General features: G+C 42.2%; 1 protein-coding gene across 2 annotated transcripts; it reads left to right on the forward strand.

Annotated features, from left to right (window-relative positions):
* Window positions 1-1,460: 1,460 nt before the first annotated feature.
* tor4a (torsin family 4 member A) lies at window positions 1,461-22,957 on the forward strand. Of its 2 annotated transcripts, none has more exons than XM_016999010.2 (2): window positions 1,461-1,722; window positions 20,143-22,957. In XM_016999010.2, the coding sequence occupies exons 1-2, from the start codon at window positions 1,488-1,490 to the stop codon at window positions 21,399-21,401; spliced, it is 1,494 nt and encodes a 497-aa protein (XP_016854499.2). In that variant the 5' UTR covers window positions 1,461-1,487; the 3' UTR covers window positions 21,402-22,957. The 2 variants fall into 2 exon arrangements, with proteins under 2 accessions (XP_016854499.2, XP_062815391.1); XM_062959321.1 differs by lacking the exon at window positions 1,461-1,722 and adding an exon at window positions 6,446-6,900.
* The last annotated feature ends 654 nt before the right edge of the window (window positions 22,958-23,611 follow it).

Raw genomic sequence — 23,611 nt, forward strand, 5'->3', positions numbered from 1 at the left:
ACATTCTGTGGGTTAATGCTCATCTCCATTTCTAAGCCGGAGAGCCAGTGTTGTCTGTAGACACCTCCAAGGTCATGTGGCCACTGGCATGACTGCATGGAGGGCCGTTACCTTCCCGCCGGAGCGGTACCTATTGATCTACTCACACTCTGGGGGTGGGTGCTCATCTCCATTTCTAAGCCGGAGAGCCGGTGTTGTCTGTAGACACCTCCAAGGTCATGTGGCCACTGGCATGACTGCATGGAGCGCCGTTACCTTCCCGCCAGAGCAGTACCTATTGATCTACTCACACTCTGGGGGTGGGTGCTCATCTCCATTTCTAATCCAGAGAGCTGGCATTGTCCGTAGACACCTCCAAGGTCATGTGGCCACTGGCATGACTGCCTGGAGCGCTGTTACCTTCCCGCCAGAGCAGTACCTATTGATCTACTCACACTCTGGGGGTGGGTGCTCATCTCCATTTCTAATCCAGAGAGCTGGCATTGTCCGTAGACACCTCCAAGGTCATGTGGCCACAGGCATGACTGCATGGAGCGCTGTTACCTTCCCGCCAGAGCAATACCTATTGATCTACTCACACTCTGGGGGTGGGTGCTCATCTCCATTTCTAATCCAGAGAGCTGGCATTGTCCGTAGACACCTCCAAGGTCATGTGGCCACAGGCATGACTGCATGGAGCGCTGTTACCTTCCCGCCAGAGCAATACCTATTGATCTACTCACACTCTGGGGGTGGGTGCTCATCTCCATTTCTAAGCCGAAGAGTCGGCATTGTCCATAGACAACAAGGTCATGTGGCCACTGGCATGACTGCATGGAGTGCCGTTACCTTTCCACCGGAGCGGTACCTATTGATCTACTCACACTCTGGGAGTGGGTGCTCATCTCCATTTCTAGGCCAGAGAGCCGGCATTGTCCGTAGACACCTCCAAGGTCATGCGGCCACTGGCATGACTGCATGGAGTGCCATTACCTTTCCGCTGGAGCGGTACCTATTGATCTACTCACATTTGCATGTTTTCGAACTGCAGAAGCTGGGGCTAACAGTGGGAGCTCACCCCGCTCCCTGGATTCGAACCGGTGACCTTTCGGTCAGCAAGTTCAGCAACTCCTTAATATTCAAATGGAATCTCTTTTCCTTCAGGCTGCATTGTTCCTGATCTCTAGTTTGCCTCCTCCTCAATGGAACCTCCTTTCAAATATTCAATATGGGAGAAAGTGCAGAAAGAAAGAAGCAAAAGAAACGAAGGGTAGGAAAAACGAGAGAAAAAGGAGAGAAAGAAGGATAAGAAAGGAAGGAGAAGAAACAAGCCAAGGAAAGAGAAGGAAGGGATGGCCCCGGGCAACACTTGAGTATATACGCTAATACTAATAACCTATTCCTTTGCTGCCCTCACCTTTCTCAATTTTTGTCCGAAATGGCTTAATGCCAACTCGCATAATACGCAGGCCTACTGTATGTTGCAATGTATATCCTCTTTTTAAAAAATGTTGTACTGCCCTGCAGCAAAATCCACCCGCAGGCCCTACGCCAGGCATGCAAATGAGAGAATGCACTCGCCCGTTGTTGAACTTTTTCCGAGAGATTTGCATGGCTCGAAGGTTCACTTCTCAAAGCAGCGGCTGGAGAGGAGGAACAGGTTCACGAAGCTTAGCGGAAAACGCCAGAACCCCGACACCGCCATGGAACTGCATTTGCCAAACCCGAGGGACCTTTGTGAAGGTGAGCCGTAGTCTTGGGTTACTGTGTTTATCTTGAAAAGAAGGGTGATTCTAACATCGCAATTGCTTCAAAATTAGCAATCCTCCGTTTGGGTTGCTGTGAGTTTTCTGGGCTGTTTGGTCATGTTCCAGAAGCATTCTCTCCTGATGTTTCGCCCACATCTATGGCAGGCATCCTCAGAGGTTGTGAGGTCTGTTGGAAACTACGGAAGTGTTCAGGGGGGGAACGAATAGATCTGATTTTGATTTATACTGATCAGCTTTTATTAAATATGTTCTAGAACAGGGGTCCCCAAACTTTTTAAACAGGGGGCCAGTTCACAATCCTTCGGACCGTTGGAGGGCCGGACTATAGTTGGCCACCGAGCAATAATAATAATAATAGCAATAATAATAGCAATAATAATAATAAAGAGGGTTGGAAGAGACCCCTTGGGCCATTGAGTCAAATCTCCTTCTGTTTTTATGTACCGAAAGCACAAGCAAAGCACCCCTGACAAAAGGCCACCCAGCCTCAATGTTAATATTAATAATAATAATAATAATAATAATAATAATAAATAATAATAATAATAAAGAGGTTTGGAAGAGACCCCTTGGGCCATTGAGTCCAACCCCCTTCTGCCTTTGTGCACCGAAAACACAAGCAAAGCACCCCTGACAGATGGCCACCCAGCCTCAATGTTAATAATAATAATAATAATAATAATAATAATAATAATAATAATAATAATAAAGAGGGTTGGAAGAGACCCTTTGGGCCATTGAGTCCAACCCCCTTCTGCCTCTGTGCACTAAAAGCAGATGCAAAGCACCCCTGAGAGATGGCCACCCAGCCTTAATATTATTAATAATAATAATAATAATAATAATAATAATAATAATAATAATAATAATAATAATAAAGAGGGTTGGAAGAGACCCTTTGGGCCATTGAGTCCAACCCCCTTCTGCCTTTGTGCACCGAAAACACAAGCAAAGCACCCCTGACAGATGGCCACCCAGCCACAATGTTTAATAATAATAATGATAATGATAATGATAATAAAGAGGGTTAGAAGAGACCCTTTGGGCCATTGAGTCCAATCCCCTTCTGCCTTTGTGCACCGAAAACACAAGCAAAGCACCCCTGACAGATGGCCACCCAGCCTCAATGTTAATAATAATAATAATAATAATAATAATAATAATAATAATAATAATAAAGAGGGTTGGAAGAGACCCTTTGGGCCATTGAGTCCAACCCCCTTCTGCCTCTGTGCACTAAAAGCAGATGCAAAGCACCCCTGAGAGATGGCCACCCAGCCTTAATATTAATAATAATAATAATAATAATAATAATAATAATAATAATAATAATAATAATAATAAAGAGGGTTGGAAGAGACCCTTTGGGCCATTTTGTCCAACCCCCTTCTGCCTCTGCAGACCAAAAGCACAAGCAAAGCACCCCTGACAAATGGCCACCCAGCCTTAATGTTAATAATAATAATAATAATAATAATAATAATAATAATAATAATAATAAAGAGGGTTGGAAGAAACCCTTTGGGCCATTGAGTCCAACCCCCTTCTGTCCTTGTTCCATGGGGGCTGGATAAATGGCTTTGATGGGCCGCATCCGGCCCCCGGGCCTTAGTTTGGGGATCCCTGTTCTAGAAAGTGAAAAAAAACCAATACAATCTTGCTGGTCAAGAATTTTGGATATGACATTTGTTTAATGGTTGATTTATGAATTATATGGTAAAGGATACCTGTTCAGGCCTTGGTGGTGGGGTTATATATCTGTAAAATGTTCATTGTTTTTGTGTTTTGTTTCACTGTAAGTTGTTAATGTATGTAAATAAAAAATTATTATATTGCGGGGGAAAAAGGAAATTACGGAAGTGAGGTTTATATACAGTAGAGTCTCACTTATCCAAGCTAAATGGGCCGGCAGAAGCTTGGATAAGCGAATATCTTGGATAATAAGGAGGGATTAAGGAAAAGCCTATTAAACATCAAATTAGGTTATGGTTTTACAAATTAAGCACCAAAACATCATATTATACAAGAAATTTGACAGAAAAAGTAGTTCAATATGCAGTAATGCTACATAGTAATTACTGTATTAGCACCAAAATATCACGATATATTGAAAACATTGACTACAAAAATGGCTTGGATTATCCAGAAGCTTGGATAAGCGAGGCTTGGATAAGTGAGACTTTACTGTATCTGTGGAATAATGTCCAGGGTGGGAGATGCATGACAAGAACTCGTCGTGCAGGGTTGCAATTGGCCACCTTGATTAGCATTGAATAGCTTTGCAGCTTCAAAGCCTGGCTGCTTCTTACCTGGAGGAATCCTTTGTTGGGAGATGTTAACTGGCCCTGATTGTTTCTTGCCTGGAACTGCCCTGTCTTCTGAGTATTGTTGTTTATTTACATCAGGGGTCCCCAAACTAAGGCCCGGGGGCCGGATGCGGCCCATCGAAACCATTTATCCGGCCTCCACAGCACAAGGGCAGAAGAGACCCAAGAGGTCTCTTCTTCTCTTACAACCATTATTATTATTATTATTATTATTATTATTATTATTATTAACATTGAGGCTGGGTGGACATCTGTCAGGGGCAATACTAATGGCTTTTGGTGCACAAAGGCAGAAGGGGATAGGACTGAAAGGCCCAAGGGGTCTCTTCCAACCCTCTTTATTATTATTATTATTATTATTATTATTATTATTATTATTATTATTATTATTAACATTGAGGCTGGGTGGCCATCTGTCATGGATGCTTTGCTTGTGCTTTCGGTGCACAAAGGCAGAAAGGGATTGGACTCAATAGCCCAAGGGGTCTCTTCCAACCCTCTTTATTATTATTATTATTATTATTATTATTATTATTATTATTATTATTATTATTAACATTGAGGCTGGGTGGCCATCTGTCAGGGATGCTTTGCTTGTGCTTTCGGTGCACAAAGGCAGAAAGGGATTGGACTCAATGGCCCAAAGGGTCTCTTCCAACCCTCTTTTTTGTTATTATTATTATTGTTGTTGTTATTATTATTATTCATTATTATTGCTTGGTGGCCAACTATAGTCCGGCCCTCCAACGGTCCAAAGGATCGTGAACTGGCCCCCTGTTTAAAAAGTTTGGGGACCCCTGATTTACATTATAGAATGACAGCTACAGGATTCCATAGCATTTGAGCCATGGCATTTAAATGGTGTCGAATTGCATTGATGCACCTTAAACAAAACTGGAAGGAGTAAAGGCGTCCAAAATACCACAATAACTCTTTTAAAATGTGATAAGAGAGCACTTTCTTTTGTTTCGCTCTTGTCATGGGTTTCCTCCCTTCCTATCTCTTCAAGGGTCATGCTTCCTTCCTGGAAATAACTGCCTAGACATTAAAGTTTATTGAACCCAGTCCAGCTTTGGCCAAAATAAAGTCACGATGTGGAAGGTTTTGTCCGTTTTGTTCCATCCGGCTTTCCCTTTTCAACACCACGGTTCTGTCTTTTCTCTCTTCCTTTCTTTAGTTCTCCTGACCGTTCCCTTTTAGCCGGAATAGGTATGTGACACCTTGAATACATATAAAAGCAATCTAGCCACTTCATCACATTTACTAAATTCCACTTAAGATCTGGTAACTCACTGTGTTCATCACATTAGGTTGGGTTCAAGTGTAGGGTAGAACAAGTCGAACACTTCCCAAGTGTCTAGGACTATGTGATGTATTATTATTATTATTATTATTATTATTATTATTATTATTATTATTATTATTATTATTATTATTATTATTATTTTATTATGACACAGCAAACAAGATAGACATGCTGGATTTCGTATCACAAAACCACAAGTCGAACACTTCCCAAGTGTCTAGGACTGTGTGATGTATTTTCGGATGATGCGCGCAGATCCCAGTAGGGTGGCCTTTTGCAGTTGGCAGATCGTAATTTTGTCAATGTCTATTGTTTCCAAATGCCGGCTGAGATCTTTTGGCACGGCACCCAGTGTGCCCATCACCACCGGGACCACCTGCACTGGTTTCTGCCAGAGTCTTTGAAGTTCAATCTCGAGGTCCTGATAGCGGCTGAGTTTTTCCTGTTGTTTTTCGTCAATGCGACTGTCACCTGGGATGGTGACATCAATGATCCAAACCTTTTTATTTTCCACAACTGTGATGTCTGGTGTGTTGTGTTCCAGAACTTTGTCAGTCTGGATTCGGAAGTCCCACAGTATCTTTGCATGCTCATTTTCCAATACTTTTGCAGGTTTGTGATCCCACCACTTCTTTGCTGCTGGGAGGTGGTATTTGAGGCATAAGTTCCAATGAATCATTTGGGCCACATAGTTGTGCCTCTGTTTGTAGTCTGTCTGTACGATTTTCTTACAGCAGCTGAGGAGATGATCAATGGTTTTGTCGGTTTCCTTGCACAGTCTGCATTTTGGGTCATCAGCTGATTATTATTATTATTATTATTATTATTATTATTATTATTATTATTATTATTATTTTGGTGCATTTACAAGCAAAACAAGTTTCACCCTTGTGTAATGTGTGAGTGGACTCCAAAAAGAGTGCTTTTGTTGTGTCACCCTGCCCAGCAGAATGGGGTTGGACTGGATGGCATTTGGGATCTCTTCCGATTCTGTGATTCTACGTAACGTTGGTGGATATGTGCCAGCTGGAGTCCAAAACATCTTCTCCAAAACAGTGACCTAACTAGTGTGCAAACGTGTGCCGGAGGGTCTTGGGTGCCTATAGATTGAGGAAACCCGAGGGTCTCCTTTTTGTAGAGTCCATCCCTGGACTGGCCGGCGACTGTGGCCTGATCCTCTTCATCACCGGAATTGTGTTTCCTGTATAGCGGAAAGAGCCAATGAACGTGCAACCCGTTGGTGTGTGTGCTCTTGCAACAGAAGCGTCTCTGTGCAAACACAGCTGCCGCCGACTGCGATCGAGATAAGGCCTCGATGTGGGTGTGCGAGGAGGAGGAAACAGCACCCACTCCCATCCTGCCTGGTTTCTCCCTCTTGGGCTCAGAAGCACCATCCGCACCCGTGGCCGCCCTCCCCGTGGCACCAGGGCACGGCCAAGTGGTCCAAAACTCCACCAGATGGGACTGGGCCTGATCCTTCGGAGGAGGCGAGCAAAGTCCACGGAGACCCTGACGCCTGGTAAACGGACTCCGTCTCCAGTGGGAGTGGGTGGGTTGAGTTGGGTTGGGTGGGACGGCTGGCCAAAAGCGAAAGGAAGCAAACAGAGAGGAACAGAGATATGAAAGAGGAACAGACTAGGAAGAGAGGGAGCAGAGGAACACCGAGTTACAAAGAGCTTGAAAACTATGGTTTTCTTTCCGGTCTAGTTTGGAGAGGGACCTGCACTCTTTGGCAGAGAAGGCTTTGCAAAACTAGGACTGCCGGTTTAGTTTTAGTAGCCACTTTCTGCTTTCAATATCGACACCAAGCATGAAAGGATAAGAAAACTTGTTCGGTGTTAAAGCAAGACAATCAGGGATGGTTAGTAAGCATGTCCGATCGATGAAAAAAATGTTTCAGTTCTCATTTCTAAATGAGGGGGTGCTGGCGCTTCGATATAGAAAGCATTTCCGATTTTTTCACCCAAAAATTTCGGATATTTCCGAAAATTCGTAATGATTCTAAATGTTTCTAAAATGGCGGACGCGCATGCGCAATCGCTACACACCGGGCTTGTATGGCAATCTTCCATGTGGATGCAGAGGACGTTAGCCCCCACCTTTGCGTCCATCGTGGAAGCTTCTGATTGGCCGGGGAGCGGCAGCTGTATTAGGCTGCGCTAAGCTCCCATTCAAGGTAGGTTGCAGAAACAATTTTTAAAATATTTTTAAAAATATATTTTAAAAAATTTTATGGGGGGAAAAATTAATGAAACATTAAGAGACAATTAGAGAATGGTCCAACAATGGTTCGAATTACATTGCTGGTTCCGCTGTGAGACAATGTCTCGGAATGCGTATCAAAAAGCGAGAACAATCCGAAATAATTCCGATATACAATTCAAAACGATTTTTTGGACATGTCTATTGGTTAGATATCTGCAAACCCTATTTAGAACTTCTCAAACTTGGATTGCAGCTTCCGTTATGCCTTATTATCGACAATGAAGGCTAGGATGGATGGGAGTTTTGGTCCAACGACATCTTCGCGGCCCACATTGCTCAGCCCTGCAAAAACCAGTCAACGAATGGCAAGGAACAAGCCACTCTGAGTGCATCTGCAGTACACTTAGTGGTGTGCATTTGTATGGAATCATTTTGTTGAGTTTCATTCGTTTTGTATCGGTTTTGTATTTGTCCCCGTTTCCAAAAATGGGGCGCCTATACGAATAGAATTTTGATCTCACTTCCCCAGAGGTCTATTGTTATTATTAATATTATTATTATTAACACCCATTGGCACACATCAGCTGTTATAGGGAAGCAGGCCTCTCTGAGGCTCAGCTTAGGGTCCCAGAGTTGTTGTTTTTGTTATTATTATTATTATTATTATTATTATTATTATTATTATTATTATTATTATCATCACCCATTGGTACACATCAGCTGTAATGGGAAAGCAGCCCTCTCTCAGGCTCAGCTTAGGGTCCCAGAGTAACTATTGTTATTAATATTAATATTATTATTAACATCCATTGGCACACATCCACTGTCATGGGGAAGCAGCCTTCTCTCAGACTCAGCGTAGGGTCCCAGATTAATTATTGTTATTAATATTAATATTATTATTAACACCCATTGGCACACATCAGCTTTCACGGGGAAGCAGACCTCTCTCAGACTCAGCTTAGGGTCCCAGAGTAAATATTGTTATTAATATTAATATTATTATTAACACCCATTGGCACACATCAGCTGCCATGAGGAGGCCGCCCTCTCTCAGACTCAGCGTAGGGTCCCAGACTAACTATTGTTATGAATATTAATATTATTATTAATGTCCATTGGCACACATCAGCTTTCACGGGGAAGCAAACCTCTCTCAGACTCAGCTTAGGGTCCCAGAGTAACTATTGTTATGAATATTAACATTATTATTAACATCCATTGGCACACATCAGCTTTCACGGGGAAGCAAACCTCTCTCAGACTCAGCTTAGGGTCCCAGAGTAACTATTGTTATGAATATTAATATTATTACTAACACCCATTGGAAAATATCAGATGTCATAGGGGAGCAGACCTCTCTCAGACTAAGCTTAGGGTCCCAGAGTAAATATTGTTATTAATATTAATGTTATTATTAACACCCATTGGCACACATCAGCTGTCATGGGGAAGCAGCCCTCTCTCAGACTCAGCTAGGGTCCCAGAGTAACTATTATTATTAATATTATTATTAACACCCATTGGCACACATCAGCTGTCATGAGGAGGCCGCCCTCTCTCAGACTCAGCTTAGGGTCCCAGAGTAATTATTGTTATTAATATTAATATTATTATTAACACCCATTGGCACACATCAGCTGTCATGAGGAGGCCGCCCTCTCTCAGACTCAGCTTAGGGTCCCAGAGTAACTATTGTTATTAATATTAATATTATTATTAACACCCATTGGTACACATCATATGTCATGGGAAAGCAGACTTCGGTCATTACCTGCTTATTGTTACGCGGACCAAAACGAAAGCAAGCATGGTGACTGCAGCTTTCTCTTTCGTGTTGCCTTTTGTTTTGTATGAAAAGGGCATCTTTCGTTGCATGCATCCAAATGGACGATACTAAACGAATAGACAAATGAAACAGATGAAACCAATACTGTGCACATCACTACAATGTAGGGTGCTACAACTCCCAAGATCCCATAGCTTTTCTTTCCAGTCTATAATTTGGACACTTTGGCAAAGAAGGCTAAAGGCAGAAGCCAAAATGACACATCCTAGGATTCAATAGCATTGAGCCATGTCAGTTAAAGTGGTGTCAAACTGTGTTCATTCTACATTGAGGATGAAAGAGTGCAACTTTCTTCTGGCAACTTTAGGGTTGCTCTTCTTGTTCTCCAGCAAGGTTTATGTGCCCAGCTAGACAAAAATCAGGGAAATAGTAAAATAAATATATTTTTTCTTTTCTGGCATAGAGCTGGGAGCAAGCTCTGACTCGTATATGTCCATAAGCGAACCTTGGAGTGGCAACTGCATGCACTGAGTCATATTTTGGGGATTTGCTTTATTAGCCAAGAACAATGCTTTGGGATCTTGGGACTTGCAGCACCCTTCACCCAAGAAGGCTCAAGACTTGTTAGAACTACAATTAGGATTCCATAGAATTGAACCACGACAATTGAAGGGGTTATTGGGCCAAGAAGACCTTGCAAAATGACAACTTCCACGATTGCATCGCCTTGAACCATGGCATTTCAAGCAGAGTCAAAGCCGTATTAATTCTACAATGTAAATGCACTCGAAGTGACTTGTTTCTTGCCAGTCTTTGAATGGCTTTTGCAGGGCTGAGCAGTGTGGTCTGTGAAGATGTTGTTGGACCAAAACTCCCATCCATACTAGCCTTTGTTCTCAATAATAAGGCATAATGGAAGCTGTAATCCAAGTTTAAGAACTTCTAAATAGGGTTTGCAGCTACTTATCCAACCCTGATCATCTTGCGTTAACACTTAGCATAGATAACCTAACATTACTGGAATTAAGAGGAACAGAATATTGCCTAAAATTAAGGGCTAGACCAGAAGAAGAGGAGGAGGATATTTATGAGAATCATAGAATCATAGAATAGTAGAGTTGGAAGAGACCTCATGGGCCATCCAGTCCAACCCCCCGCTAAGAAGCAGGAAATCGCATTCAAAGCACCCCCAACAGATGGCCATCCAGCCTCTGCTTAAAAGCCTCCAAGGAAGGAGCCTCCACCACAGTCCGGGGCAGAGAGTTCCACTGCCGAACAGCCCTTCTCACAGTGAGGAAGTTCTTCCTGATGTTCAAGTGGAATCTCCTTTCCTGTAGTTTGAAGCCCTTGTTCCCTTGCGTCCTAGTCTGCAGGGCAGCAGATAACAAGCTCCCTCCTTCCTGCCTATGACTTCCCTCACGTATTTGTACATGGCTCTCATGTCTCCTCTCAGCCTTCTCTTCTGCAGGCTAAACATGCCCAGCTCTTTAAGCCGCTCCTCATAGGGCTTGTTCTCCAGACCCTTAATCATTTTAGTCGCCCTCCTCTGGACGCTTTCCAGCTTGTCAACATCTCCCTTCAACTGTGGTGCCCAAAATTGGACCCAGTGTGATTCCAGGTGTGGTCTGACCAAGGCAGAAGAGAGGGGAGCAGGACTTCCCTGGATCTAGACGCTATTCCCCTATTGATGCAGGCCAGAATCCCATTGGCTTTTTTAGCTACCGCATCACATTGTTGGCTCATGTTCACCTTCCTCTCCACAAGGACTCCAAGGTCTTTTTCGCACACACTGCTGTCAAGCCAGGCATCGTCCCCCATTCTGTATCTTTGATTTCCATTTTTTCTGCCGAAGTGAAATATCTTGCATTTGTCCCTGTTGAACTTCATTTTGTTAGTTTCGGCCCATCTCTCTAGTCTGTCAAGATCGTTTTGAATTCTGCTCCTGTCTTCTGGAGTGTTGGCTCTCCCTCCCAGTTTGGTGTCGTCTGCAAACTTGATGATCGTGCCTTCTAACCCTTCGTCTAAGTCATTAATAAAGATGTTGAACAGAACCGGGCCCAGGACGGAACCCTGCTGATGGCACTCCACTCGTGGCTTCTTTCTATGATGAAGACGACGCATTGTTGAGAATCACCCTTTGGGTTCATTCGCTTACAGATCCACCCAACCGTAGTTTTGTCTAGCCCATATTTTACTAGTTTGTTTGCCAGAAGGTCGTGGGGGACTTTGTCGAAGGCCTTCCTGAAATCCAGGTACACTACATCCACGGCATTCCCTGTATCGACCCAACTTGTAACTCTATCGAAAAAAGAGATCAGATTAGTCTGGCATGACTTGTTTTTGGTAAATCCGTGTTGACTATTAGCAATGACCGCATTTGTTTCTAAGTGTTCGCAGACCACTTCCTTAATGATCTTTTCCAGAATCTTGCCTGGTATCGATGTGAGGCTGACTGGAGGGTAATTGTTTGGGTCGTTCTTTTTTCCCTTCTTGAAGATAAATAGGGGCCACATTCGCCCTCCTCCAATCTGCTGGGACTTCTCCCGTTCTCCAAGAACTCTCGAAGATAATTGCCAGTGGTTCTGAAATAACTTCCGCGAGTTCCTTCAATACTCTTGGATGTAGCTGATCTGGCCCAGGGGACTTGAATTCGTTTAGAGAGGCCAGGTGTTCCTGGACAACTTATTTCCCTATTTGGGGTTGGATTTCCCCCAATCCTTCATCCATTCCAGGTTGCTGATGGCTTTCCTTTTGTGAGAAGACCGAGGCAAAGAAGGCATTGAGCAGTTCTGCCTTTTCCCTGTCCCTTGTCAGCATCACCCCATTTTCTCCTTGCAGTGATCCTATCGCCTCCTTGTTCTTCCTTTTTCTACGAAGCCTTTTTTGTTGTTTTTTATGTCCCTGGCAAGCCTGAGCTCATTTTCCGCTTTAGCCTTGCAAACCTTTTCCCTACAAGAGAAAATCATTAAAGCCCTGGAAAAACTGTTAGACTGCGGACAGAAATAATTGGTACCAGAAATTGATAAAATATACAGAATGAATCCCCAGATGGCTACACAAAGGAAGTTACCAAGAGATATTCTTGTACATTTTGTAAGGAAGAGAATCAGAGATCATATCTTGTATACATTAAGGAAAAGGAAGGAATTCATCTTCCTTATTGATAAACTCAAACAGCATAACGTCTTATTCAGATGGGATTAATTGGAAGGTGTTATTTTTATGGAACTAAAATGGATTACAAATACCTAACTTGGAATTTAACCAGGGCAAATTCTCCCACCCCAAAAAGAAGAAAATATTTCACTATCTTAAAAAAAATGAAACAAGATGCAATATACCTACAAGAAACGCACATCCAAAGGGAGGATGAAATTTTTTTGATTAATAACAAACTGGGAAACGTCGATACCAGGCAAGATTCTGGAAAAGATCTTTAAGGAAGTGGCCAGCAAACATTTAGACATGAATGCGGTCATCGCTAATACTCAAGATGGATTTATCAAACACGAGTCATACCAGACGAATCTGATCTCTTTTTTCGATAGAGTTACATGCTGGGTAGATGCAGGGAATGCTGTAGATGGAGCGTATATGCATTTCACTAAGGCCTTTCTTTGACCTGATCCCCCATGGCCTTTTGACAAACAAACTAGTCCAATGTGGGCTAGGCAAAACTATGGTTAGCTGGATCTGTAATTGGTTAAGTGAACAAACCCAACGGTTGATTCTCTCCAATGCTGCTTCTTCATCCTGGAAAGAAGTGACGAGTGGAGTGCCGCAGGGTTCCGTCCTTAGATAGCAATGGAATTAATCACTACTACAGTAGAGTCTCACTTATCCAAGCTAAACAGACAGGCAGAAGGTTGGATAAGCGAATATCTTGGATAATAAGGAGGGGTTAAGGAAAAGCCTATTAAACATCAAATTAAGTTATGATTTTACAAATTAAGCACCAAAACATCATGTTTTACAAGAATTTGACAGAAAAAGCAGTTCAGTACATAGTAATGTTATGTAGTAATTACTGTATTTACGAATTTAGCACCAAAATATCACGATATATTGAAAACATTGATTACAAAAATGGCTTGGATGATCCAGAAACTTGGATAAGCGAGGCTTGGATAAGTGAGACTCTACTGTACAAAAGGAGGGCATAATTAAGAATTTTAAAGAAAAACTGAAAGAATATTTTGAACTTAACTTAAATTGAGGTACAGATATTCAAACAGTATAGGATTCCAGCAAAAGTAATAATAATAATAATAATAATAATAATAATAATAATAATAATAATAATAATAATAATAAAAATAATACAAACAGAGGCACAACTATGTGGCCCAAATGATTAATTGGAACTTATGCCTCAATTACCACCTTCCAGCAGCAAAGAACTGGTGGGATCACAAACCTGCAAAAATATTGGAAAATGAGCACGCAAAGATACTGTGGGACTTCCGAATCCAGACTGACAAAGTTCTGGAACACAACACACCAGACATCACAGTTGTGGAAAAGAACAAGGTTTGGATCATTGATGTCGCCATCCCAGGTGACAGTCACATTGACGAAAAACAACAGGAAAAACTCAGCCGCTCTCAGGACCTCAAGATCGAACTTCAAAGACTCTGGCAGAAACCAGTGCAGGTGGTCCCAGTGGTGATGGGCACACTGGGTGCCGTGCCAAAAGATCTCAGCCGGCATTTGGAAACAATAGGCATTGACAAAATCACGATCTGCCAACTGCAAAAGGCCACCCGACTGGGATCTGCACGCATCATCCGAAAATACATCACACAGTCCTAGGCACTTCGGAAGTGTTCGACTTGGGATTTTGTGATATGAAATCCAGCATGTCTATCTTGTTTACTGTGTCATAATAAAATAATAATAATAATAATAATAATAATAATAATAATAATAATAATAATAATAACAACTTTATTTTTATACCCCGCCCCATCTCCACAATGGGGACTCGGAGCAGCTTATATTAGAGGATACTTTATAAAATACAACACAAACATAAGAATAGACAGAAAAAATTAGATAAGTTCAGATGAAATTAACAATAAAGGAGTTAAAGAAAAATTCGAATTCAAACATTCTAAGTCAGATAAAACTCCTACAAAAGCAATTGTATATGTTACTAGTTAATGAACTGGAAACTAAAACGAAGAATGCAAAACAAAAATACGTTGAATCAGCTAACAAACCAGGAAAATGGTTAGCATATAAATTGAGGAAAGAAAGGCAAAAGAACGCAATTGTGAAGATACAACATGAGGATAAAATATTAATGGATGATATCAATATTCAACAGGCTTTTAAACATTATTACAGTAATTTAAAGAAGGCTAACCAACCACTTATCTTTAGAAGACATTGAGAATTATTTAATTCAGCGAAAGTTGCCAAAAATAAATGAAACACAAAAATATGTGATCAATGGGTCTATAACAGCAGAAGAAATATCTAAGGCTATAAAAAATTAAAACTGAGAAAGCACCAGGTACAGATGGATTACCACCCCAACAAACAATGAATTCCATACTTAAAACAGGATGCATACCTGAAACATGGTGAGAAGCTAATATTGCTCTAATACCTAAAGAAGATCAGGACTCAACCTTAGCATAAAATTATCAACCAATATCTTTATTGAACAATGACTATAAATCAGGCATGGGCAAACTTCAGCCCTGCTGGCTGTTAGGAATTGTGGAAGTTGAAGTCCAAAACATGTGGAGGAAACATGTGGAGGGCCAAAGTTTGCCCATGCCTGCTATAAATTGTTTACAAGTAACCTAGCAGAAAGACTGAAATATATACTTCAGCAGTTCATCTATCACAATCAATCTGGATTTCTGCTCAGAAGGCAAATACGAGACAATGTAAGGAATGTATCGGATATTTTGGAATATTTGGAAACACATAATGAAAAACAAGCGGTGTGGATCTTTTTAGATGCAGAAAAAGCCTTTGATAAACTGAATTGGCCATTTTTGTTTAAGGCATTGGAGCATATGGATTTAGGTGACAATTTTATAAAATGGATAAAATCAAGGCAGCTGAATCAAGGCATAAGTGATTGTAAATGCCTTTAATTTTGTATGTTTATATGTCTAAAATTTACCTTGTTGTTGCATTTTGTGGTGTATTTTGGGCTTGGTCCCCATGTGAGCCACCTCGAGTCCCTTTGGGGAGATGGGGTGGGATACAAGAATAAAGTTGTTATTGTTGTTGTTGAAGTATTGTTAAGGAACATTAGAGTTGAAGAAAAGATTTCTGGAATAAGGATTTTAAAAGAAAACTATAAATTGCTAGCGTTTGCAGATGACTTGGTCATTACTATAGAAAATCCATTGAACGGAGTAGAAACCTTGATGAGAAAGTTGAATGGTTTTGGAACTTTAGCGGGATTTAAAATTAGGAGTCGAAAAAAAAAACATTTCCCCTGTTTCCTGTAGGTCTTCTTGACTTCTTCCCTTGAAGCAGTATTTCTGTCAGAAATGAAGCCAGACCAGTTTAGCTCGATGGTCCTAGAAATCCAAAACATTAATAAGTCGCCGAGCAAGTGTTTCAAGCAGTGAATCCAGATCCGTAATTTGATCTATAAGGCTAGCAGCAACTCCATGGTCCAAGGCTCATTTCCCAAATGCCTTTGATGATTTTGAGCTTCTCGACTTCCATCCAAAAGCACCCACAAAATGTTAAACTGCATCCTATGAAATATAAAATAGGATAGGATGGGACGGGACTGGCCATGATTCTCTTGCCATGCCCACATACCATTCGGAGGGAGATCTTGATCAATAAACAGTGGCTCCTTGCCTAGTAGAACTTTAACCAAAAGGACAATAAGGCTTTTATGGCATTTATATGAGCAGGAGAGGCTGCTTCAGAGGTAAAGAATGAAACCGCCTGCTTGGTTCTGATATTTAGTTTGTATATATATACTAGGCATGTCCAATCGATGAAAAAAATGTTTCAATTCTTGTTTCTAAAGTAAGGGGCGCTGGAGCTTCGATATAGAAAGTATTTCCGAATTTTTCACCCAAAAATTTCGGATATTTCCGAAAATTCGTAATGATTCTAAATGTTTCTAAAATGGCAATCGCCAAAAATAGGAACCCGGGGGAGGGGACATTTACAGGGCTCTCCCGCCCTCATTTCTTGAGCTATCCTCATCAAATTTGGTACACTGGGAGAACACATTCAATACTCTTTGCTCAACAAATTTCAGAATGTTTCCTGTCTCCTATGATTTTTGGCGAATTTTCATAACTTTTTATAATACACTGGACCAGTGACCACGCCAAGCAATGCCCTGGCAAGGAGTGCAAAGATACTTTGAAAACTATAAATTCCCCTTCTATATTTGTAAGCAAGAACTCTGGAAATCAATGGTGTTTCTGGCTATGTGATCCCACAAGCCTGAAAGGCAATGCCTTGTTAATGAAATAGACTACTGATTCTGCAAAGGTATGCTATGATCCAGCAAGAACTATTCTTAACAAAATTGAAAGCTAGATATTTTTTTTAATAATATGGAAAAAAAATTAACAAAACATTAAGAGACAATTAGAGAATGGGCCAATGATGGTTCAAATTACATTGCCGGTTGCGCTGTGAGACAACGTCTTGGAATGCGTCTCAAAAAGCGAGAACAATCCGATATAAATCCGATTCAAAATGATTTTTTGGACATACCTAATATATACATTTCCTCACTATTATTGGGATAGTTTCCCCCTTGTATCTTTGCCAGGTTTGAATTCTCCTCCGTCTTCTTCATCCAAAGCCTCAGGATGTTTGTATAAATAGTCCGAAGAATTGATATAGTAATGTTCTGCACTTTGTACACTTCTTAGTTTCTATGGCTGCATCTACACTGTCGAATTAATGCAGTTGGGCACCACTTGAACTTTTTTTTCTTCATGTCAGGAGCGACTTGAGAAATTGCAAGTCGCTTCTGGTGTGAGAGAATTGGCCGTCTGCAAGGACGTTGCCCAGGGGATGTTGCCTGGATGTTTTGATGTTTTTACCATCCTTGTGGGAGGTTTCTCCCATGTCCCCACATGGAGCTGGAGCTGACAGAGGGAGCTCATCCGCGTTCTCCTCGGGTTGGTTTCGAACCGGCAACCTTTAGGTCAGCAACCCAAGCTTCAAGTCTTCAGTCCTGTTGGCACAAGGGTTTAACCCACTGCGCCACCGGAGGCTCCTGAATTGCTATGGAATCCTGGGAGTTGTAGTATTTACATAAAAGTAAAGGTTTTCCCCTGACATTAAGTCTAGTTGTTAGGGAGTTGGTGCTCATCTCCATTTCTATGATGAAGAGCCAACGTTGTCCATAGATGCCTCCAAGGTCATGTGGCCGGCATGACTGCATGGAGCGCCGTTACCTTCCCATCGGAGCAGTACCTATTGATCTACTCACACTCTGGGGTTTGGTGCTCATCTCCATTTCTATGATGCAGAGCCAGCATTGTCCATAGATGCCTCCAAGGTCATGTGGTCGGCATGACTGCATGGAGCGCCGTTACCTTCCCATGGGAGCAGTACCTATTGATCTACTCACATTCTGGGGTTTGGTGCTCATCTCCATTTCTAAGCCGAAGAGCCGGCGTTGTCCATAGACACCTCCAGGTCATGTGGCCACTGGCATGACTGCATGGAGCGCCGTTACCTTCCCGCCGGAGCAGTACCTATTGATCTACTCACACTCTGGGGGTTGGTGCTCATCTCCATTTCTAAGCCAAAGAGCCAGCGTTGTCCGCAGACACCTCCAAGGTCATGTGGCCACTGGCATGACTGCATGGAGCGCCGTTACCTTCCCGCCGGAGCAGTACCTATTGATCTACTCACACTCTGGGGGTTGGTGCTCATCTCCATTTCTAAGCCAAAGAGCCAGCGTTGTCCGCAGACACCTCCAAGGTCATGTGGCCACTGGCATGACTGCATGGAGCGCCGTTACCTTCCCGCCAGAGCAGTACCTATTGATCTACTCACATTATGGGGTTTGGTGCTCATCTCCATTTCTAAGCCGAAGAGCCGGCGTTGTCCATAGACACCTCCAGGTCATGTGGCCACTGGCATGACTGCATGGAGCGCCGTTACCTTCCCGCCAGAGCAGTACCTATTGATCTACTCACATTTGCATATTTTTGAACTGCGAGGTTGGCAGAAGCTGGGGCTAACAGCAGGAGCTCACCCCGCACCCAAGATTCGAACCACCGACCTTTCAGTCGGCAAGTTCAGCAGCTCAGTGCTTTAACACGCTGTGACATTGTGGGCTCCTGTTGTAGTATTTATAAGCCCCAAGAGGGCTAGTGGTCCACCAAACTATAACTCCCACAATTCTGTAGCATTGAGCTTTGGCATTTCAGCGGTGACAAACTGCATTAATTTGACAGTGTAGATGCACTCTGAGATCTATAATTACCAAAAGTACGCATGATGATGGATTGAACTCGATCTCAAAATTAACTGGCAATGTCATAAAATTATAAACCACTAGATGGCAATGCTGTTGAATAAGTTGTAGGAAACATCTTCAAGAGTAAGTTGGATTGACTTTGCAACTAAGAGTGTATTGAGTGTAGATGGACCACAAATCCACATCTTTGCTTAGGGCAATGATGGGCAACCTTTTGCACTTGGTGTCAAAATTCACCAAAAAACCTAGCATGACTTGGGTGGTGTGTCACTTTGAGGGGAAAAAAACATAATTTTGCAATATGTACAGTTTAAATAACAAAAATTTATAATTGCAATATATAAATCAAAAACGATTTACTACCATTATTTCCATGTACAACAATCTATGGAACCTCTTGCCGTTTCCACGCTGATTTCTCTTTATTCTAGTTTCAATGTAGTCATGAATAATGAATAATATAATAATAATATAATGGTAATAATGTGATAATATACTACTATAATAATAATAGAATAATAATAGAATGATATAATATATATATATACTAGCTGTGCCCAGCCACTCATTGCTGTGACGAAGTATGGTGGTATGGGAAATAAAGTATTGAGGAATTGGTGGTAGTTTGTTTGTGTTTTTAACCCAGTTTAACCCGGTATTATCAGTTTCATTTTATAAGCTTATAAGCTTTATAAGTTTTTCAGCCCTTCTTTAGGGGCCAAATCTGCCTCTGGGGCATCCTTTGTTTAGAGTCGTTAACTGCCCTTGGTTGATTCATGTCTGGAAATCCTCTGTTTTCAGAGTATTGCTTTTTATTTACTGTTCTGATTTTTGAGTTTTTTAATACTGGTAGCCAGATTTTGTTCATTTTCATGGTTTCTTCCTTTCTGTTGAAGTTGTCCACATGCTTGTGGATTTCAATGGCTTCTCTGTGTAGTCTGACATGATAGTTGTTAGAATGGTCCAGCAGGCAGGAAGAAGACAGCAGATAAGCTTTTCAATGCTAATTAAAGTGATTAACTACACAACATTCACACTGACCTCTCTCACCCTAGACTTTCCACAGATATATATTAACCTCTTTGCTTAGTTTTCTCCATACCTCACAACCTCTGAGGATGCCTGCCATAGATGTGGGCGAAACGTCAGGAGAGAATGCTTCTGGAACATGGCCACACAGCCCGAAAGACATACAACAACCCTGTGATCCCGGCCATGAAAGCCTTCGACAACACATTATTATTATTATTATTATTATTATTATTATTATTATTATTATTATTATTATTATTATAATCACTGTACCTTTCCATCTATTACAGAGACAAAGGTCCTCCAAGGTCTACAGGAGGAGCCTGAGATGGATGGCCGAAAGCCCACCCTAAAAAGCTCCCAGAAGGTTTCCTTGCTCTCTTCCTCGGTGCGAACTGTCATTCGCCTGCGGCGGACAACCCAACTCCTCAAGAAGGGCGTCCCATCCAGAGATCCTCCATCCAAGCCCCTCCAGCGCCGGCAATCCTTGGGTAAAGTCAAAGTGGGCAACCAAGCCAACTTCCAGAGTTCCCAGTATTTTACTTTCGACACCTCTGCACAACCTCCACAAAGCAGCAGCAAGAAGAAGAAGAAGAGACCCAAGAACCCTCGGGTTTTGTACCCGGGATGTTCTCGGAAATACCTCCCGACGGAGCACAAGAGCAAAGCCAAGAGGTGCCTCCTCCTCCTGGTTGGCATCGTCTGCTTCCAGATCCTCAATGCCATTGAGAACTTGGACGACAACGTGGCCAAGTACGATTTGGACGGGCTGGAGAAGACCATGCGGAGGGAGGTCTTTGGGCAGGACTTGGCCGTGGAGGGCGTGATGGGCCTGCTGAAGGACTACTTAGCCACCCACATCCACAACAAGCCCTTGGTGATCTCCTTCCATGGTCCGAGCGGGGTTGGGAAGAGCCACGTGGGATGGTTGCTCGCCAAACACTTCCGGTCCATTATGGGCCACGAAACGGTGCTCCATTACTTCACCCAGCACCATTGTCCCGAAGGCGTCCCCGCAATGTCCTGCCAGTTGGAACTCTCCAAGATGGTCACCGAGATGGTCACCCAAGCGGAAGTAGAAGAAAAGATCCCGTTGTTTATTCTGGACGAGGTGGAGTCCATGCCACCCGATTTGCTGGAGACCCTTGGCAGGTTCTTCCACACCAACCAAACCAACGAGTTCCTCAACGCCGTCTATATCCTCATCAGCAACCTTGGGGCCAAGGAGGTCACCGATGTTCTTCTCCAGAACGTCACCATGGACCTCCTTCAGGCCCAGAGGACGGCGGAGCAGCTTCGGACGGTCCTCAGCCCCGTTTTGAGCCAAATCCACCCGCTTTGGATGTCGGCGGAGATCGTCCCCTTTGTGTTGCTGGAGAAGAGCCATGTCCGGAGCTGTTTCTATGAGGAGATGATGAGCGAAGGGATCTATCCGGATCCCAACCACATTGAGCGCTTGGTCAGTCAGCTGGGCTATTACACCAAAGGGGAGCTGGAGTTGGCCGTCACAGGTTGCAAACCAGTTGTGGGCAAGGTGAATCTGCTTTAAGGAAAGGTGAACATCTCAGGACAACGTCCTACTTCTCTTTGTTATTTGGAGAATGTGTAGAGTGTATCCAGTTACCGGAAGCAACGTATTGTTACACGTAAACAAGTAACTGCATGGTACATTGATGGAGACAACGAGTTGTTACATGAAACACATTTTTGCAAACAACGAGTTGTTATATGGAACACATTTTTTCAAACAACGAGTTGTTACATGGAACACATTCTTGGATACAACGGATTGTTACATGGAACACATTCTTGGATACAATGGATTGTTACATGGAACACATTCTTGGATACAACGGATTGTTACATGGAACACATTACCAATTTTTGGTAACAAGGATGAAACAAAGTGACATTTCACACATGCAACAAAATGTCGGTGGAACACATTGTTGGTGTATCAACATAGTTACTTTTCAACATTACCATTTCAGAGTCATTTCGACCAGAATGGTTCTTATTTCTTCTGAAGTTCTTTTCCCATCAAAATGGAAACAAGCAAGAGCGACAAATTACTTTGCAAATGCAAGCTGCTTTGAGTTTCCTGCAGGAGAGATAAAGTGGATTATAAATAAATATGGTAATAGTAATAATAATAATAAAGTGAGAGGAACAAATTACAGTAGAGTCTCACTTATCCAACACTCGCTTATCCAACCTTCTGGATTATCCAACACATTTTTGTAGTCAATGTTTTCAATACATCATGATATTTTGGTGCTAAATTCGTAAATACAGTAATTACTACATAGCATTACTGCATATTGAACTACAGTAGAGTCTCACTTATCCAACATAAACGGGCCGGCAGAACGTTGGATAAGCAAATATGTTGGATAATAAGGAGAGATGAAGGAAAAGCCTATTAAACATCAAATTAGGTTATGATTTTACAAATTAAGCACCAAAACATCATGTTATACAATAAATTTGACAGAAAAAGTAGTTCAATATGCAGTAATGCTACGTAGTAATTACTGTATTTATGAATTTAGCACCAAAAAAATCATGATATATTGAAAACATTAACTACAAAAATGCGTTGGATAATCCAGAATGTTGGATAAGCTAATGTTGGATAAGTGAGACTCTACTGTACTTTTCAACGTTACCATTTCAGAGTCATTTCGACCAGAATGGTTCGGGGCTTGTGGCATTCTCTTATTTCTTCTGAAGTTCTTTTCCCATCAAAATGGAAACAAGCAAGAGTGAAAAATTACTTTGCAAACGCAAGCTGTTTTGAGCTTCCTGCAGGAGAGATAAAGTGGATTATAAATAAATATAGTAATAGTAATAGTAATAATAATAATAAAGTGAGAGGAACAAATTACTTCCAAAAAGTAACTAGCTGATGTCAGATTTTTCCTCCCAGTGATTAAATTTGTTTTCAAATAACGAGAGGAAACTGGGCGTATATTTAGGATTAAAGGAAGCTATGGACTACTTTTCGTGATATGAAGCTGCTTTACTTTGCTCTCCTTCTCCTTGTTGATCGCAATATTGACCAGTTTCTCTTTACAGAAGGAAATTAAAAATCTTTGGAAGCACCTTGAGTTTCCAGATCTTTTCATTTTGAGTGGCAAAGTCTCAGGTCTGCATCTCAACATCTCTTGAAACATCTCTTGCATTTTTCTTCTCTGTCTCCTAATGATCATGTATCTCACCTATGGTCTGACTCAATATCCGCAAGGGGTGTGCAAAATTAATATTAATCTTCATATTTTGAGCCCCCGGTGGCTCAGTACGTTAAACCACTGAGCTGCTGCATTTGCTGACTGAAAGGTCGGTGGTTCGAATCCAGGGAGTGGGGTGAATTCTTGCTGTCAGCTCCAGCCAACCTAGCAGTTCAAAAACATGTAAATGTGAGTAGATCAATAGGTACCGCTCCAGTGGGAAAATAACAGTGCTCCTTGCAGTCATGCCATTGGCCACATGACCTTGGAGGTGTCTACGGACAACGCTGGCTCTTCGGCTTAGAAATGGAGATGAGCACCAACCCCCAGAGTGTGAGTAGAGCAATAGGTACCGCTCCAGTGGGAAAATAACAGTGCTCCGTGCAGTCATGCCATTGGCCACATGACCTTGGAGGTGTCTACGGACAACGCCGGCTCTTCGGCTTAGAAATGGAGATGAGCACCAACCCCCAGAGTGTGAGTAGAGCAATAGGTACCGCTCCAGTGGGAAAATAACAGTGCTCCGTGC

This window comes from Anolis carolinensis, unplaced genomic scaffold (genome assembly GCF_035594765.1).
Source record: "Anolis carolinensis isolate JA03-04 unplaced genomic scaffold, rAnoCar3.1.pri scaffold_7, whole genome shotgun sequence".
Lineage (NCBI taxonomy): Eukaryota > Metazoa > Chordata > Lepidosauria > Squamata > Dactyloidae > Anolis > Anolis carolinensis.